The sequence below is a fragment of the Notolepis coatsorum genome (assembly GCF_963971535.1).
Source record: "Notolepis coatsorum genome assembly, chromosome: 3".
In the NCBI taxonomy this organism is placed as follows: Eukaryota; Metazoa; Chordata; class Actinopteri; order Aulopiformes; family Paralepididae; genus Notolepis; species Notolepis coatsorum.
In genome coordinates this window covers 181,831,211-181,851,048 of record NC_140167.1, presented here as the reverse complement: position 1 = coordinate 181,851,048, position 19,838 = coordinate 181,831,211, and the positions used below count along the sequence as shown (strand labels likewise).

Here is a 19,838-nt window from a genome sequence, read left to right as displayed (position 1 = left end):
TTAAAAAAAACAAGGTGCTTTCAAGTAGGGCTGGGCGATATGCCAAAGATATATCTGTCTTTTATCTTGTAATACAATTTTTATGGTCCCATTTCATTAAAAAATAGTCTTCGTCTTTCAACTGGTGTGAACTGGAAACAACTAGTAAGGGAGGAAAATTGGAGGCCGATGGATGTTCTAAAAACAAAGTTCTTTATTGACACAATTCAAACGTAACCCTGATGAAGGCATGTTGCCAAACCGCGTTGGTGAATTGTATCAATAAACATAATCCATCGGAGTTGCTGAATGGTTCTCCCTTACTTTTTAATACTGCTGTAAGGAATCTTTTTTTGATTGAACAAAATAATATACAGTCTATGTATATATTTTTACAATATGTATACCGGTATATACGGTGGACGACGGTATAGTAAAAGTCCATAGTGTGGCTCCATGACGGAATACCTTCATATTTGGTATACCTCGCACTCACCGGCCATACTTTCGTCTTCTATTTGGTTAAGATGTGGTATTTTCCCAGATGTAGGTCCAACAGTATTTGTAAATAGTATACTATAGTTTAGAAAATGCGTTTTCTTGTTATCGGTTCAGTATAATCTGTTCAGATTTACCTGACAATTTAAATTGTCCTGTAAACCCCACCCCTCTCTGGTACTCCAAGTAGGTTAAAACAAACAAAGAATAATCTACAAATACCAATGATGGACTGTATGGCTGCACCTGTTAATAATGTCACTCAGTCCTATCTACCCTATCTAAAGCATTTAACACATCCTCTTTTGCCGTTAGCTAGCGTTAGCACTAACATAAGCTATAGAATAATTTTTTAGAGATAATGTCAGCTACCAGATGTTGCAGCTAACGCTAGCTACTGTTAATCAAAGACAAAGAACATCTTTGATTAACACAAACGAATGTTAGCTGACAAAGCAACTCTAATGTTTGGTAGCAAATGTTAGCGTTAACGCTTGCTAAACAGCCAAAGAGGATACTAGACGTTTTGCATAGTGGGATAGATGGAGCAATCTTTTATGGCTTGCTGGGGACAGCCATATACACCTTGCGCATTGGCCCAGGGCTGTATATTAAACAGTAGCTGGAGCCATCTCCTCACCCTCCAGAGGTAGTCCAGGCCTATTAGCTCCAGGTCGTCCATCATGTAGGCCCTGCGCTTGGCCACCAGTTTTCCCTCCCTGCAGTTGACGGCCTTGAAGAACCTCTCGAAGCACTTCATGCCGTTCTCCGTCAGCAGAGACGGGTCCAGCTGCAGAACGTTGTTCTCGAAGAAGTCCTTGTTGATGTCGGGGTCCAGGTCCGGCTCGTCGCCCATCAGCTTGGAGTACCTGTCGGGAAAGAGGGAAACTCTTAGGACCCATTGATCATTTGACCCGATTTTGGTTCAGTAAGAAAACCGCAGTGGATGATGAAAAGTCGAGCGCACCATTTGAAGCAGGCCTCGCGGTCACAGAGATACACGGCGTTCTCGGCCAGGCACTTCCAGATCTGCTTGGCCTGCGGGGCGCACAGCCACAGCTGGCCATCCTTCAGCAGGAACCTGACACGGATACAAAGCAAACAGGATAAGATGACATATTCCTTTATTGATCCCCTTGGGGAAATTCAGGGCATCACAGCAGCACGGGGGAGGGAGGAGGGGGGGGGGGGGGGGTACAGGTATGGGCAGGGTAATGGTAGAAAGACATAAATATAGGCAATACAATTATATATATAAAAAAACAAAAAAAGTTAAAACAATATAACATATAATATTATAATCTGAATATGAGAAAGTAAACAGTGTAATCAAAGGTGCAGATGAGGATCTGTATGCCCCATCAGTTATATTATACGTTACAATAAATATGGGCAAGACATTCGTTTGCCTTTTTAAAACGTCATCAATGGACTCATCTCATAGATCTGAATATAAAAGAGAAAAAATAAACGGCGTAAACAATAGAATTAACTCTGAATACAAAAAACATGAGAAAAATAAATTGTACTTTTTACTCATTCCTCTTAATCATATTCATGCACCTTGTCCACTGTGACAGAAACAACTGTCATAATACACGAGTAATCAACCAACCGAGAGTGGGTAGCTGCTGTTAAGACTAGTACACACTGCTTCAACACTAAAAGCCCAGGTTTGCTTCCCAGCCGAGGTTCCTACGTACCTCAGGAAGTTGAGCCGCTCCTGGACTTCCTGGACGTGGCTGTAGCGGCTCCCTGCCCTCACCGTCTGGGGGTCAAACTCCGCCTGTTCCGCTGCACAAACAGTCACAGGCAGCGGTCAGATCAGCCGCACACAACGCACAGCGCCTTACGTGAGAGACCTGCGGTCGTAGCCGAGGTGGGTTGTTGAAATGTCAGGTGAATACGTGGGGGGGGGGGGGGGGGGGGGGGGGGCTTACCTTTGGAGAACTGCCTCATGGTCTCCATGTAGGCAGACAGGTTCTCAGCCACCAGGGTGACCAGGGCATGGTTGTGCTGCAGCTGGTTGATTAGGTCGTGGCGGTAGAAGACGTGAGGGCTCCGCTGGGTTTGACTGGAGCGAGAGGATGGCAAGGGGAGGGCACACGTAGGCGGATGGAGAAACACAAAGACAGAGAGAGAGAGAGAGAGGAAGGAAGTCAGCGTCTATGATGAAAATGGTAAGCTATTATTTTGTAGTCTCTGATGAAACAAATACATCCCTTGTATAATGTGTGTGTGTGTGTGCACATGAATGCATGCAAGCATGTGTGCATGTATGTATGTATGTGTGTGTGTCTGAATGCATGTAAGAATGTGTGTATATATATATATATATATATATATATATATATATATATATATATATATATATATATATATATATATATATATATATGTGTGCTTGTGGTATGTTTAGCAGCATAACAGCAAAGGAATTTCAGTGGTGAATCAGAGGATCTCCTGTGTATTTTCATGTGATGTTCAGACGTTTGTCCCGAGAGTAAGACCAGGTGAGAACAGCCTACATGGTTTTACTACATGGTTTCATCTGGAGTTATTAAGAGGGGCGACTGCGACATGTTTCAAATCAGTACATCTGGGAAAGGATGTTCCGTTTTGTGCTGAAACAATGGTTAACCCCTATGACTCCCATTCCTGATTGGTCAACCCGCGCTGAAAATGTTATGCGCAGTACCAGGGCTTTCCCTAAACAGTGGTAAAGGGGCGTTGCGCCACTGTGACAATGCGGCAAGAAATATATACATTTAAAAAAAATTTGCAGTGAAAGCTTGGGGCCAGCTTATACCTTATACACTGTACTTAAATAGCTATTTTATTGAAATTATGTTTTGTATTTTTTTTTTTTTTATTATTATCTTTTTCCTCCTTTTTCCGTTTTTCTCCCCTCCCAATGTTAGTTGTTATGCAAATTCCCAATCCCCTTCCTGGTCGTTGCGCACTCTACCCCCTACCGTCGGTCTGGGAGGGCGGAGACTATCACATGCTTCCTCCGACACATGTGTACCCAGCCCACCACTTCTTTTCACCTGGCAGTGCGGACTCTCACTGAGAGTGTAACGTGTGGAAGGTCACACTATCTCCCTAGATCCTTCCCTCGCTGTGCAGGCGCCCCGACCGAACTGTAGGAGTCGCTGTCCACAACGACCCAGACCCACCCACCGGCTTCCCTCCCACTGACTCTGCCAATCGAGCCAGTATGACGGCCGGCCAAGCCGGAAGCAACGCGGACAGCTGGATTCGATACCAGTGTCTCTTGCGTTGGTGACGAGCGCCTTGTCTGCTGCGCCACCCAGCCGCCCTTGAAATTATGTTTTTAAGTTGCAGGAAATTACAGCAAATGGCTTTCTTTATTGCCAATTTGTTTTTGCCTCCTGGTCGGGTGGGTGTAGCCCACCTCCGGACCATCCCCTAGTTGCAACTCAGCACCATGTTGTTTACCCTGTGGAAAGCCCTGCGGTACAGCGAAGGCGCTGTGGATGAAGGTGCGCACCAAATGGGATATGTTGTGTTGTTTAGCATGAGCTTAATTCTGCTGATGACCGTGTGATTATAATCAGAAGACAAAAGCACATAAACCAGTTAGACTACAAGCCAAAGAGCCGTCTGAATACCACATGAAATAAAAGAAAAAAGGGCTGCAGTGTTTGGGAAATGTGAGTAAGCGTGCCCCAAGAGCCCTCAAAATGTTGCCCTCGATGATTGGAGCTGAAAGGAGCTGGGGCATCTCAAAGGCTCTCCCTCACTATAGATACACCTCTCTGGATCACAGGGTGTGTGCGGGGGGGGGGGGGGGGGGGGGGTGCGTGTGTGTGTGTGTGTATGTGCGTGTGTGGATTTGGTGTCATTTGAGATTAAGCCCAAGAAAGGGTTACTAAAGCAGATTCATGATAGGAGTTGACATTACATATGCTGCAAATAACACATTTGGACAATAAATTTGAATTTACACTATGAAGAAAGTTATAAGCCCCAAATTAACTCTGCACTTACCCCACTACATTGGTTTGTATGTTAATTGGCATTTTCTTTCTGAAAAACAACAGGCATGCATGCTACATATTGGCTGCATTCAGTAGGAAAGCACCACTTCAAATTTAGTCAGAATGATGTAAAAATCTTAAGTTTTCTGAGATGAGTCTGAACCTTAAGAATGCTATAATAACTTGCACAAGCTTGGACATGGTGGAACTGGATGAGAAGCTTGTTTAGACAGAATGACAAAAATGCTATCTTATGAAGAACTGGCATGCTTCATTCAGCGCTTCTCAAAATGTGATTAAGATGCCAGGGACATCAGTGGGTTAAATATGTGACCTAGAAGAATGCACTCAGTATAGCGTGCACAGAGAGGCCGAATCATCTCCACACTTTGCCATTACTTTCATATGCAAATTTCTTTTCTGGATAGAAAACTAAAATGAGTCTCGGCAGACTCGGGGCTATGAAACCGTATGGTGTGGCGTTACAGGAAAGGTCACTGGGGTCAGCAACAGGCACATTTTTGGGCCGTACCATTTAGGGGTCAGGTGACACTAGGGATGGGCAGGAGTAATGTTGTTTCCCCTTACTCGAGTAGTGCTCAAGCAAAAAAGGGAAATCTATTTTTAGAGCACATCTTAAAAACGCACACGGCAGCAGCAATAACAAGACATTGTGCGGAACCACACAAACACGCGCTACCGGTTTTATTATGTCTCGCTCCGCTGACATAACAACAATGCAGCAATATACCAGACGCTTAATGTCTTATCGTCAGTCGAAACAGTCAGTTACCATTTGTAATAATTACATTACCTCCACTCTGTCTGCAGCAGGTCTCTCTGCTCATGGAGCGGAATGTCCATATAAATACTAGTATATAAACGCCATGCAAAGTGGGGGACGTGTTGGTGGCACAATTTGGAAATGCACAAACACGAACTGCTGTTTTTAATCTTTTGGATAATGCCAAGCTAACTTTTCGTGGTAACACGTGTACTATCCATGCTCCACAGCTTCCAGCTTCCTGCAAAAAACTCACTTGAATTTTTTTTTTTTTCACTTACAACGTGAGTTTTCATTGGCACAATCAGGCACTTTTGGTAGACGTATTTGGTGGTAACCAATTTTTTTTTTTTTTATAAATAAATAAATTGAGCACCCTCAAAAACCACTTGAGTTCAGTACTCAAGTAAACGCCCATCCCTAGGTGATACACTAATAATAAATTGGCCTCATTGTTACCACAATCAATAGATTTCTTCTGAATGTACAGAGCGAATTTGATTACTTTTCAAGATATCTTGTTCTCAGTTTGGCCTGATGGTGGCGCTAGAGTAAAGGTCACAAGTGTGCAAAATCAATAGGTTTGTTCTCTAGGGGTCATGAATTTTCACAGCAAATTGGGTGACTATGACTAACGCATTACTTACAGCCTCGCTTACAGATGGGACCGATAACGTAACCTCTTGGGCGGAGGTAAAGATGAAGGTAAAGCTTGCTAGTTTTTCTAAGGGTTTGCAAGTACTATTTACAGAAATATGGCATTTTGAGCAAAGCACAAAAGGTGGCCACTATTTGAAATAGAGCATTTGTCGTAGTATTGGCAAAGTAAAGAAACTACATGTGCAAGCATGGCCATCTTTCCTGTCCCACACATGGCCTTTCTATCAATGCAGTCAGGTTCTCCGAGGCAAACCTCCACATAGCCTTTTCATTCTACACACATCTGATTCAGGTCTATCTATCGACTGTGTTAAGATTCATCCATATCTAGCCCATAGAATTCAGCACTTTCATGACATTACCTGAGGTTCTGAGGAGCTTCTCCGAACAGGCTACAGATCTCTCGGATCTGCTTCAGGGCAGGGATCACCCATTTGTCGTTGGTACGCAACTCCTCTATGAAGCGGTCTATCCACTGAATCTTCTGAGTGTCTCTGTCCTGCAAGTGACCATGAATAGACACATCATCAACATTCACCGATTTGAAAGCCACCCCTGACCATTCATCCGCCTTATACTATTCATATCTAGTAATAATAATACATTTATTTTATATAGCGCCTTACATAAGGTATCTCAAAGCACTTTACAGAGTATCTCAGTAACACAGGGTATCTGCAGGGTTCATCAAGTTAAATGTAAGACTTTTTAAGACCTTTTTAATACCACTTAAGAGACAGATAGCGACACAGAACTGCCGGCTGCACTTTTACATTCTTGCACGTTCCATACAAGCTCTCGCCAGACGCACCAAGCTCCCAGTAGCCCAGCAAAAAAAGAAAACTTGAATACAAAAACATTTCATATATTTAATATTATTTCATCTCCCGACAGCCGGGCTGCCCCCCCAAAGATGTAATACCTGTAACCTGTGCAAATGAAATGTAAGACATTTTAATGGCCTTAAATTGTGAATTATGAATGAAATACTTTAAGACTTTGTAATACCCCGCAGATACCCTGTAACACCAGTGAACACACTGACCTGTGAGCAGCTGTAGTCCAGTATCTTGATGTGAGCGCTGAGGGCCTGGTCCATGATGTCTACAGGCACATCGTCACTGTGTGCCAAGTTCCACAGCAGGTTGAGAACCTTGTGGGCCATCACTCCGTCCTTATCGTCCTCGGCCAGGCGTCGGATCAGCTCCAGGAGCTTCTCGCGCTGCTTCTTGCTGGCGTTAGTCCAGCTCGCCTGCACCGGGAGAACAAGCCCACAGCGGGTCAGGCCAGCAGTCTCGGCGTAATGCGTTTGTAGTATATCCAAGGTTCCTACGCATTTCCCATTGTACGATTCCATGCTTTTCGAGGCAAGCATTTTTATTGAAGTTATTTTTATATTATATATATATATTTAAAAAAAATTATTGATGTTTGTATTTATTTATTTTATTTGTATCGACTCTACCGGATGTATCGGTGGAAGGCTACTTTTAGGCTCTTTTAAATGTAAAAATACTTTTTCACATTTACAAATGTAACATACAAAGCTAGCAAAGTGTGCACTGCCATTGAAAGATAATAAACTAGTTTGTGGAAAAAGACATGTCAAGAGGTTGGCCCATTATTGGCTGGTGAAATGGAGGGTGTGATGCGGGAGCTCGTGGCCCCAATGCAAACAATGAATAATAATTAGTTCTAAAGAAATATACAGATTTACTGTACCGTTACGGTCTAAATATAGCGTGATGTAAATTTTAGGCCATACCGCCCACCCCTACTTTCAACTGTAGGCTAATAATATGACTAATATTTAATGATTTACACAGACTCTTAGGACCAAATAGCAGTGTGTGGTGGTCAATTTCCAGATCTTTTTCTCTCCCCATACATTTGAATAACAATTGTCAACAATATTTCCCATTCCTGTGTAAGAACAATGTATATATCCCTGTGTCCTTCACAGGTCTCCCTAAGAAAACCACAGAGAGGCTTCAGCTAATCCAAAACTATGCAGCCCGACTGCTAACTAGAACCAAAAGGAGAGAGCACATTAGTCCAGTCTTAGCCGCTTTACACTGGCTTCCTGTAACATTTAGAATTGACTTTAAGGTCCTTCTCCTTACATACAAAGCTCTAAATGGACAGGGACCTAGCTACATCGCCAACACTCTAATAAATTACACACCAGCAAGAACACTGCGATCATCAGCTGCTGGACTACTAGAGGCTCCCAGAAGCAGTCAAAAGAGGATCGGTAATGCAGCCTTTATCAACTATGCCCCAAAACTATGGAACAAACTACCCCAAAACATCAGGGAAGCCAACTCGCTAGACATCTTTAAAAGACAGCTTAAAACCTATCTCTTTGCTCAGGCATTTCACTGATAGATATCTGCTACCACCTAGTGGCAAGAGGAAACATCAGGGATATCCTGACACAACTTGTATTTATTCTTACCCTGCCTACTCTTTTACACTGCCTATCAAATTCATGTGTCGGTTATTGCACTTTTTACTTCTTACTGATGACTATTTTTAAACTGAATCATTTTAAACTATTCTTATTATTTGCTATGCTCGCTCATGCCTTTTTTTTTTTTTTTTTTTATGTCCGTCGGTTAGTGCACTTTTTAATTACTGAATAGAGAGCCTATTAGGATGCTAGATCCTAATATGAAACACTATGAACCAGGTTAACTGTGTCCTGGCTGTTAGCATTGTAGAACCAGGTTAACTGTGTCCTGGCTGTAGTAGTAGAACCAGGTTAACTGTGTCCTGGCTGTAGTAGAACCAGGTTAACTGTGTCCTGGCTGTAGCATTGTAGAACCAGGTTAACTGTGTCCTGGCTGTAGCATTGTAGAACCAGGTTAACTGTGTCCTGGCTGTAGTAGAACCAGGTTAACTGTGTCCTGGCTGTTGTAGAACCAGGTTAACTGTGTCCTGGCTGTAGTAGCTTATGGCAGATCAATCAGCATGGATTGTCTGTAAACTTTAATACATGGCAGTTTGGTTTGTTAGAACAGACTGTAATCTTATGCTTATGGCAGATCAATCAGCATGGATTGTCTGTAAACTTTAATACATGGCAGTTTGGTTTGTTAGAACAGACTGTAATCTTCACTTGCTTATGGCAGATCAATCAGCATGGATTGTCTGTAAACTTTCACTTGCTTATGGCAGATCAATCAGCATGGATTGTCTGTAAACTTTATGCATTGTTGTCACTTGCCATATCTTGCTATGCTCGCTCATGCCTGTATTTTTTATGTCCGTTCTATTTTATAATTTTTATTTTATTTTATTTTATTTTTATTTTACTATTTTTAAACTGAATCATTTTAAACTATTTTTACTATTTGTGTTACTGAAAACTGTAAGCGGAGAGCCTATTGGGATACTAGATCCTAATGTGAAACACTGTGATTCTACCTGTCTATCTTTTTATGCTCGCTTATGCCTGTATTTTTTACTGTTGTGAAGCACTTTGAACTGCAACCTCTGTATGAAAAGTGCTATACAAATAAAGTTATTATTATTATTATTATAACCGTGTGGTGCAGTTCCGAGGGACCAACCAGCAAACCGCTGGAAAAACTACACATCACAGTAACAAGATCTGCTTTTGGCTTTTTTGACCCTACATCATGGAATACCCTGCAGGAAACACTGAAACTAGACACTCTAGTGTCTATGGGTTGGTTTAGAACCTTAATGACCAATCAGGTCACCACAATATGTAATTGTTTTTAAATTATTACCTCCGTTTTAATTTTTAGCTATTTTATTCTTTTAAAAATATTTATTATTATATATTTTTTTTAATGTATTTTAAAATGTGCTCTTAATTATTCTGATTGTCTGATGTCTTTATATTTATGAACACACTGACACTTGTGTATGTAACATCTCGACGGCACTGTAAATGAGTTTAATTACTCAGTGTATTATCGAGTATAAATAAAGATTGAATAACATGTGCAAACACTTTATTCTGCCATCCAGGTCAGTAATACAAGGCCAGCTCACCTTGAAGCAGTCAAATAAGTGGTCAAGCTGCTCGGGTGAGAAATCCCACGCCAGCTTGGCCAGCAGGTCATGGACATTCTTCACAATGGCTTCATGCTTTCCAGCCTGGAATGAGAGCGGCGACAAGCCCACAGTCGGGGGGGTTATACTATGCTTCCCTTTCTTATTACACATGGACAACGGATAACCCAGCGAGGTGGTTTCCGAGAGAGATGGACGTGGCTCACCTGCGCCGCCCAGATGTTGTCCAGATCCTGCATGGTAAGAGCTTTCTCCTTGATGACGAAGCGAAGGATCTTCTCCAGTTTCTCTACGTACTGAGGCTGGTGCAGGCTGTCCCTCAGCACGATGGACAGGATGTGGTTCTGCTGGATCCACTCCTGAGACACCCAGGGGGGGCGAGATGGAAGAAAAAGTTAAAATAAATAAATAAATAAATAAATAAATAAATAAATAAATAAATAAATAAATAAATAAATAAATAAATAAATGGGTGGGTGGGTGAGGGAGAGAGTTTCCCGAGTTTGTCAGAGAGGGAAAATAGGAGAAAGAGGCGGAGAGGTTGAACTCACCGCCATGCGCTCTGCCGTCAGCCACTCCTCATCCTCTGGGTTATGCCGGTGAGTGTAGTAGGACACGCTGGAGATCACCTTGTTTACTTCATTTAGTGCATTCATTTTGCCGTTAAAAGAGGAAATTTGCAATAACCTGGGGATGAAAATAAAACGGTTAAGAATTCAATCATTCAACCTCCGTTCCCTACTTCGTGCATTTCCGTTCACATGTTGGATGAAGTGGACCACTCTCTCTAATACAGTGGCTAAAAAAAGAACAATGCTAAGTAGGGATGCTCGATATTGGCTTTTTTACCGATATACCGATATTGTCCAACTCTTAATTTCCGATACCGATATCAACCGATACTGATATATGCAGGGCCCCCCCCCCCCCAAAAACGGAATAATTTCAGGTAATTAACATTACATATCTCTTGTTGTGGAATTAACAACATTATGCATACTTTTGACAATAAATAAAATCAGAATTTGTTCTTACTTGCTTGCCTGGGTAAATAAAAGGTTATAAAAATGTTTAAAAAAGAAATATATATATATTTATTTTTTTAAACAGATCGATATTTTCCGATATCACATTTTAATGCCAATATCGGCCGCTAATATCGGTAGGCCGATAATATCAGACATCCCTAATGCTAAGCTTTGATTGGGAAAATGTGCAATAATTGATCAACAAGCAAAAATAAATCAGATGACGCACTGTGTACAGTTTTCCGGTCGTTTGAAGAGAGGACAGTGTACTGAAACGTGAAATAAGCAGGTATTTTTGTGGTTAAGTCTCCATGGTCCTCGTTGTCTGCCCAATGCATTGAGAACCATGTAGACTCGACTACAAAATGTTCAGCTTGTCCAGGGTTCCACTTCCACAGACATTGTAAAATTAAATTCAAGGACTTTCAAGTACTTTCCCAAGCACTACTAAAGGGCATTTAAAAGGATCCAATTCAGTTTTAAATGCTTTTTCTTTTTTATTGAAACCAATTTCCGACAATTAGTTACACTTTAGATTTAAAAAAATATGTATTTCTTGATTCAGAACAATTTTATCATAGATGAACAAAACCTTCAATGCGAATGGTTGATTTGAATTTCAATTACTTTTTAAGCACCTTGTTAAAAAATTTGCTGTTTTCAAGGAATTCCAGGCCTTGACTTTTTCTTTGTCAAAGATCAAGCACTTTAAGCCACTTCAAGGACCTTGTGCAAAGCCTGCGCTTGTCTCACGATCGAGTCTCAATGGTCCTCATTTCAAATGATCTTGGACGGTTTATAATAAAGACAAGAGTGTCGAGGTCGAGACTTACCTAAGAATCATTTTTAACCTAAAAACCTCTAAGTTCTTCACCGTCTCCTCCTGCCCCGGGACGCGCGACGCCAGGTTCTTCAGGGACTTGATTATCATGGACAGTGCGTCGTTTTTGGCTTCATTCTTGGCCTCTTTCTTCAGCTCCTCGTCGGTGAGGTTCTCCAGGAACTGAGGGACCATCTCAATGATGGGGAGGAAGTACCTCTTCACGGTGTGCAATGTGAGGAACTCGTAACACTGGCCAAAAGGCCTGGAAGAGAAGCACAACGCGGTCTGATCAGGACAAGGACCATTGCACAAGAGCATTTCGTTACCTTTGACATTGTGTGGAATGTTGTCCCGCTCTGGGGTTTTCTCTGATCGTCTTACTTGATAAGTGCAGCGATGATCTGGACGTTCAGTGCTTGGCCACTCATGAATCGATCATGCAGCATTTGAAACCCGTTTAACGTGCCAAATTTGTTTATTAAGTCCACCAACCAGCCCTGGGAGCAAAGGAGACGGAGAGAGAGCAGAGAAAACAAAGACACGGTTCACTTTCAAAATGATAAATAGTTGATTCTACACCACGCCTAGCCACACAATGGCCCACATTCAAAGTATTGCATTGACCTATCTCAAAGCAAAGTTTGTCAGAGGGAAGAGACAGTTGCGATTGGAGGGTCAAGAAAAGGGAGTGGGTTTGGAATAGGTCAGGTGTCCCTAACAATTATGTATAGGCTGAAATTAGGAACATTTCAATATTAACAATATAATTTACATATGACTACCACATTAACCCTTTGGGTGCCGTTAATGTAGAACTACCTGACCCCACCCGCCCGTTAATGTGCAATGCCCAATAACGTCGGAGACAGGATGGCTGTGGATAACTGGAATGGCGATCAGATAATTGGATTATTTTTTTTGCATTACATCAGAGACCAGGTAAGGACTCTATATATCCAATCTTGCGTTGATCTGATATTTTTTTCTCCCGCGATTGAAGCTATCTGTGTGTGCTGTGTGTGGCTGTTTACAGTTGGGTGCAGGAGGGGGGGGGGGAGCGCCGCGCTCCAGGGCCCATTTTATGTATGCACGAGGAGACATAATGATAATCTAGCATTGATTTCAGGAAGATTCGATAATCAGGCGAAAAATGACAACGTGATTTAGTGATTCCACTAAAACGCTATTTGTGTATTTTTCCTGGAATTACTCAGAAGCACCCAAACTATATTTAGAGCCATATGAAATCCGTTTTATTATTTTCCAAATTCCATTTTATTTTTTCCCAAATTCCGTTTTTTCCGTTTTAATATTTCAGAATTCTGTATTTTGCTTTTTATGCTCATTTTACCATCAGAAATAGTGTCTAATAAGTGGGAATGAATAAATGTCCACAATTGAATAAGATATAACAGTCCATTTAATGTTTTTAAGTGCTGCAACTCAGAAATACAGTTCAATTTTACACAATATTTTTCAATTAATATTGTGACAAAATAAAAATACACATTTCAAGTGTAAACAATAGATACAGCTAGCTACTACTGACATGATCACAATGACAATGTTAGCCTATCTATTATATTGTGATGAAATATAGTAATGCATCATTTAGGCACCTTTAGTTTAGTTTATTTCGTTTATAAAGGACAGTGTATAATGACAATCGTTTGCATTAAACAAATTAATGGGTGCACTAGAATTAGCAAGAAGCTATCATTTCCATCTATAGTCCTATGTACTGTAACGTTTCATAGCTATTTAAGTTTATTTAGATTATAAAGGGCAGTGTATAATGACAATCGTTTGCATTAAACAAATTAATGGGTGCACTAGAATTAGCAAGAAGCTATCATTTCCATCTATAGTCCTATGTACTGTAACGTTTCATAGCTATTTAAGTTTATTTAGATTATAAAGGGCAGTGTATAATGACAATCGTTTGCATTAAACAAATGGATGAGTGCACCAGATTTAGCAAGAAGCTATCATTTCCATCTATAGTCCTATGTACTGTAACGTTTCATAGCTATTTAAGTTTATTTAGATTATAAAGGCAGTGTATAATGACAATCGTTTGCATTAAACAAATGGATGAGTGCACCAGATTTAGCAAGAAGCTATCATTTCCATCTATAGTCCTATGTACTGTAACGTTTCATAGCTATTTAAGTTTATTTAGATTATAAAGGGCAGTGTATAATGACAATCGTTTGCATTAAACAAATGGATGGGTGCACTAGATTTAGCAATAAGCTATCAGGTCCTAACGTTACAGCTATTTAATCACAATAGTGTCGCAAGTGTTTTTGCGGGTCCAGTCCAGGGAACGTTGACAGAATTAGCAAAACACCTTATCACCGGAGGCATAAAAGTCATTAGGATACTGCTCTGCTCTGAATTGAGGACTTATTGCAGAATTTCTTAGCTTCTTGACGATGTTAACACTGAAGCAGCCAGACGCTTGAGGACCGCTGTGTTGTGTGTAACACGCTGTAGCGTCCCCGCCTCCCCGGTCGCGTGTGCACCACAACGTTCCACCCAAAAACGGAATTTCAGTCCAGATTAGGCCAAATTCTGCAATATTCCACGTTTTGAAGTTGATTCCATTTTTATTGCTTAATTCCGCGATTCCGTCCGCGATTCCGTGAACGCGGATTTCATATGGCTCTACAGTATATTCATATTCAAAACGGTATAAAACGGAAATGTACGGATGAAAAAATTATCTGTTTTTTGCACGTTGACTGGAAGCAACTCACTGACAATCGACGGTGTTATTAAACCCATAGCTATAATATTAAATATAGGTTTAGCTCTACAAACAAGGTGAGCGTTTACATGGGGTGATGGGGTTAATGGGCGGCAAGGCCAGATGCACTTCCCGGAAGGGGCGTGGCACTCAATGTGTTAACCCTTGTGCACCCCTAGTCGCTTTTTCTACTTTTTTGAAATATTTTGAGTGTGTGTGTGAGCACAGCGGTGTCTGTTTATTATTATTTCATGAAATTGGGTAAATATCTTAATTTTACATATATGTTCATTGTGTGAAAAGCTTATAACATGAAACACTCTAGAAAAATAGTTACAGATTTAGTGACTCGTTCACCCCTAGTTACTTTTTCTACTCCCATCCACTTAAACGTTAAAACAGCATTTTTAAGCATTTTTAAATCTGCTCTTATTCGTTCAATTCTCGATATATCTTGCCATCCTTTGCATATTCCACGAGATAAGGACCTTGTAATTGCCGGGATGTGCTGTTACCGATGTAAAACTCATGGTGGCGTCATCGCTCCACAGATAACTTTGCCACAAGTCAGGGGGAGGTGAGTTAGGCTGTGGCGGGCTGCTGGTGATTGAAACTCGGCACACAGGTTTTGTGGTGGTGGGGGAGCGAGTGGATTTTCAAGACAGAACCAGAGGCGAACCGGACCGCGCAGTCCACAGCGCGCCACACGCCGAAAAACAAGACCCCCATAGCCGGCACGCGCCAACGAGGAAGGGTCCTGAACGGATCAGGTCTGGTTCTTGTCCCACCAGCGAGCCGAGCCCAATATTCCTGCCGCAGCAGCACACGGAAGCGCCCGCAGCATATTCAGGTCAGTTGAGCACTTAGTAAAGTTTCGCCTCAACGCCGTTTCTGGCCGAACTAGTCATCGAATCTTTAATATTCTTTTTGATTCGTATTCAGAGGTAATTCGTCGAGATATTTCTAATTGGTATTTATCAAAAATAAATATTGGAAATATGGTCAAAAACAACATTTATCCGTTTTTTCCGAACCGTTGAGCGCTTAGTAACGTTCGCCTCAACGCCGTTTCTGGCCGAACTAGTCATCGAATCTTTAATATTTTTTTTGATTCGTATTCAGAGGTAATTCGTCGAGATATTTCTAATTGGTATTTATCAAAAATAAATATTAGAAATATGGTCAAAAACAACATTTATCCGGTTTTTTTTAACCGCCCGCAGTCAGTTGACCACTTGGTAACGTTTTGCCTCAACGCCGTTTCTGGCCGAACTAGTCATCGAATCTTTAATATTTTCTTTGATTCGTATTCAGAGGTAATTCGTCGAGATATTTCTAATTGGTATTTACCAAAAATAAATATTAGAAATATGGTCAAAAACAACATTTATCCGTTTTTTTCGATGAAAAAACATTTTTCTCAATAAAAACTGACGTGGTATCAAACAAACACTAATTTAAGTGGTTAAAATTCGAAAATATGTGTAATTTTTTTCTTTTTTATATTTTTTTTTATTATTGCAAAACAAAAATTATTAAAAGTCAGTACTCAACACACAATGCATAATGAAACTTTCAGTAAAGGTGGTTAAAATACATGCAAGTACAGAAACAAGATAAAACAAAAATAGTCTATAATAACATTTTAACCGTATACAGTGTATATCCAGCGAAATTACAATTATATAAATGTTAGTATAGAATATACCCCTAATACCTATTTTCTAAAACCCTACACACATATGCTCCAGCTCGAACCCCCCCCTCCCGGACCCCCTCTTGGATAGTACCTCCATTATCCCTCACTCCTAACCAGACACTACCATTATAAGCTAGCTTTTATTCTCTCCACCACTTCTACCCACATTGACATTTTGGATTCATTGAGACCCAGAATTCTTGCTGTAGATATTTCTTGATATATCACATCGAGATATGTAAGAAACCACACTTTCCGGCAAATTTTTTCCGGTTGAAACCAGCGTGATGCGATCAGTTTTTTAGCTACTGTGATACCCGATAAAACCAATCTCTTTAATTGTGGATTCACTGCAAACTCAAAAACATCATTCAATAGTAATACCGAGGGGTGTACAGGTATATTCCAAAATATGTGTAATTTTTTACAGATATCTTGAGAATAGGCTATGAATGTTAAACATGGGTAAAAAAATGTTTTAAAAATAGTAAACAGTTAAAATTATATGGCTTTAAACATGATGTATCTTTTCCTCTCTTTAAGCCCAGTGAGCTCCCCCATCGTTAGGCATGCACAAGGGTAAAGCAGCTGTAAAATGCATACCATTAACAAGTTTATCGTCTGTTGTAGTACTAGGAAACTATCATTATGCATTAAACTATCATTATGCATTCAAATGAAATTCAAATATTCGTTGACTTTGGAAACATCACGCATTCAAGAGTGGATTTCCTTGAAATCTAAATATAATTCAACAGAAAAACAAAAACATGACCTGGCTTAAAAACACGACCTGGCTCAAAAACACGACCTGGCTCAAAAACACGACATGGCTCAAAACACGACCTGGCTCAAAAACACGACCTGGCTCAAAAACATGACCTGCGCTACATCAAGCTGCGATAAAGACGACGTTCACAGTGTGATTAAGCCTAAAACGGTAAGTAAAGCCCAGCTGCTCCAACACTGCTCTGCTATCAAATCATATTCACAACTATGACTCATCTACCAAATAGGATATTTCCAGGAAATTATTTCAATCCAGTTGCCGAGGCAGAATGGGAGGTTCAGACAAACAAGCTACGGCACTTCCGAAAGGACTGTGTATGAATCAGAATTACAAAGCTTTTGCTGGATTTCAACATAATAAAAAAAAGAACAGTCCCAAAAGGTTACTAAACTGTGTCATGCTGGAGCTCTGTGTAGCACTGGGAGAGGTGTCACGCTGGAGCTCTGTGTAGCACTGGGAGAGGTGCCTCAGAGCTGGAGCCCTGTGTAGCACTGGGAGAGGTATCACACTGGAGCTCTGTGTAGCACTGGGAGAGGTATCACACTGGAGCTCTGTGTAGCACTGGGAGAGGTGCCTCAGAGCTGGAGCCCTGTGTAGCACTGGGAGAGGTATCACACTGGAGCTCTGTGTAGCACTGGGAGAGGTATCACACTGGAGCTCTGTGTAGCACTGGGAGAGGTATCACACTGGAGCTCTGTGTAGCACTGGGAGAGGTGCCTCAGAGCTCTGTGTAGCACTGGGAGAGGTGCCTCAGAACTCTGTGTAGCACTGGGAGAGGTGCCTCAGAGCTGGAGCCCTGTGTAGCACTGGGAGAGGTATCACACTGGAGCTCTGTGTAGCACTGGGAGAGGTATCACACTGGAGCTCTGTGTAGCACTGGGAGAGGTATCACACTGGAGCTCTGTGTAGCACTGGGAGAGGTGCCTCAGAGCTCTGTGTAGCACTGGGAGAGGTGCCTCAGAACTCTGTGTAGCACTGGGAGAGGTGCCTCAGAGCTGGAGCCCTGTGTAGCACTGGGAGAGGTATCACACTGGAGCTCTGTGTAGCACTGGGAGAGGTGCCTCAGAGCTCTGTGTAGCACTGGGAGAGGTGCCAACTGAGGCAGACAGGGAGCAGGGCTGCAGCACAGCTCCTATTGACCCCACGCTCGCGCTGCATTCACCGCTTTCACTGTGAAACTCCTCCCTGGCAGCTACACCCCTGCCGCTCTGTCACAACACACAAGTGTATCCGTTTATTTGATCTCCATAATTTTCATTATCAATCCTCAGCGCGTGGAGGAGATCGTCTTTGTCTTCGCCAGGGCCAGACTTGGAGCACTACTCTGTATGGATTCGGTCCAAGAAGAGGAAAGACAGGCCAACGGGGTTCGTTTAAAAAAAAATAAACTGCTCTTCTTTCTGCGCAGCCTAGTCCGTCAATAGCGGTGGAACTAAAAAGATCCAACCTGTAGATCTTCCACAGGATATTTGATCTAGAACACGGCTAAAAATATGCTGTACGTCTTTTACTGTGCCTAAATCAAAATGGACTGATGTGAATGAGACCGTTAAGGAATATCATCTCGTACCTGGAAACTAGATTATTAAAAATCCACTTCAAGCCCGTCAGCTAAGAATATTACATCCATAACGACCCAGAGTAAATAGAGTATCCAGCATGCATGAAACATTCAGCTAAAACTGCTTCTTCCCATGAAAAACGCTTTTGTATTGTGATCAACACAATTAAACCTGGAAATAAAAAAAGGTAAATACAGAAAAACAAGAATCATGATGTGAAACAAATAAAAAAATATATATATTATATCCACAAAGCCCAATTTCCTGATAAATAAATAAAAACACTGACATTCAAGAGGAATCCTATCGCCGCTACTTGTTACGAACTTAAGGGGAAAAGTTATGGATCCAGGATTCATTTCATGGTCCATCAACCCACCTTGGGTGAGCGAGGGTCCGGGGGGCGGGCGAAGAGCTCGTCGTCGGCCAGCTGGGCCCCAGCGGGGACGGTCTCGGAGGGCCGCGTGCCATTGTAGATGTGGAACTTGCAGTGAGGGTTGGTGGCCATGGCCAGCAGCTCCAGTAGAGGAAACCAGTCCTGAGAGAGCTTGGCCACACACAGTTCCACCAGCCGGTGGGTGTTGTTGATGATACACCTCTGTGAGAGAACGGGAGGAATAACGTGTGTATTAGCACAGGCTCCTTTTAGTCCATTAGTTCATCCGTTTCTTTACGTTGCCGCTGTAAATGCTGTCTCACAAGTTGAAATGCAGGTTTGAAATTACATCAAATGTATCAACTTCTAAGTTATAAGGGTTTTAGTAGAGTTAAAAATGTAGTCAATTAATTGTTTAAAAAGGAAATAAGCGCACATTTGCAAAAGCTGCAACCTTTTCGCAACAGGCCACTCTCATTACCATGCCCCCTTTTAGCCAGTTTGCATGAAAAAACACACACCAGTGTTTCCCCTGAAAAAAAAATTCAACAGTGGTGCTGTGCTGCGCGCACTCTGCCGGAATCCATATTAGTGCACACTGCCGGAGAAATAACTTAAAACTACATTAGAATTGTTCGAGATAGGTTATTAATGTTCATGGAGTCATGTGCATGTGAATTTGCTAGGATGTTTTTGGTGTGTCCGCTGACACTAGAAGTGCTCTGGAGGCCCAGGTAGCTGCATATTTGTACACTGCAAAAAAAATCTTATCAAGTGAAAATATCTTGTATTTGGTCCAATATTGAGTAGAATTATGTAAGGGATAATGTATAGCC

The 19,838-nt window shown here is 41.6% G+C and overlaps 1 protein-coding gene across 4 annotated transcripts in view; it reads right to left on the bottom strand.

Moving 5' to 3' along the window:
* The window catches only part of usp9 (ubiquitin specific peptidase 9), a 153,263-nt gene that overhangs the window by 52,947 nt on the left and 80,478 nt on the right, over positions 1-19,838 (bottom strand). For 2 of the 4 annotated variants that reach the window (XM_084309461.1, XM_084309462.1), the window contains exons 6-18: positions 19,006-19,224; positions 12,205-12,320; positions 11,834-12,085; positions 10,524-10,659; positions 10,179-10,331; positions 9,952-10,056; positions 6,971-7,177; positions 6,288-6,424; positions 4,492-4,530; positions 2,418-2,551; positions 2,181-2,271; positions 1,445-1,558; positions 1,118-1,346 (exon numbers count right to left, since the gene is read on the bottom strand). In XM_084309461.1, the coding sequence (XP_084165587.1) occupies positions 1,118-1,346; positions 1,445-1,558; positions 2,181-2,271; positions 2,418-2,551; positions 4,492-4,530; positions 6,288-6,424; positions 6,971-7,177; positions 9,952-10,056; positions 10,179-10,331; positions 10,524-10,659; positions 11,834-12,085; positions 12,205-12,320; positions 19,006-19,224 (1,932 nt within the window). The remainder of the gene's footprint in view (positions 1-1,117; positions 1,347-1,444; positions 1,559-2,180; positions 2,272-2,417; positions 2,552-4,491; positions 4,531-6,287; positions 6,425-6,970; positions 7,178-9,951; positions 10,057-10,178; positions 10,332-10,523; positions 10,660-11,833; positions 12,086-12,204; positions 12,321-19,005; positions 19,225-19,838) is intronic. The other 2 variants (XM_084309463.1, XM_084309464.1) reach the window with 2 other exon arrangements.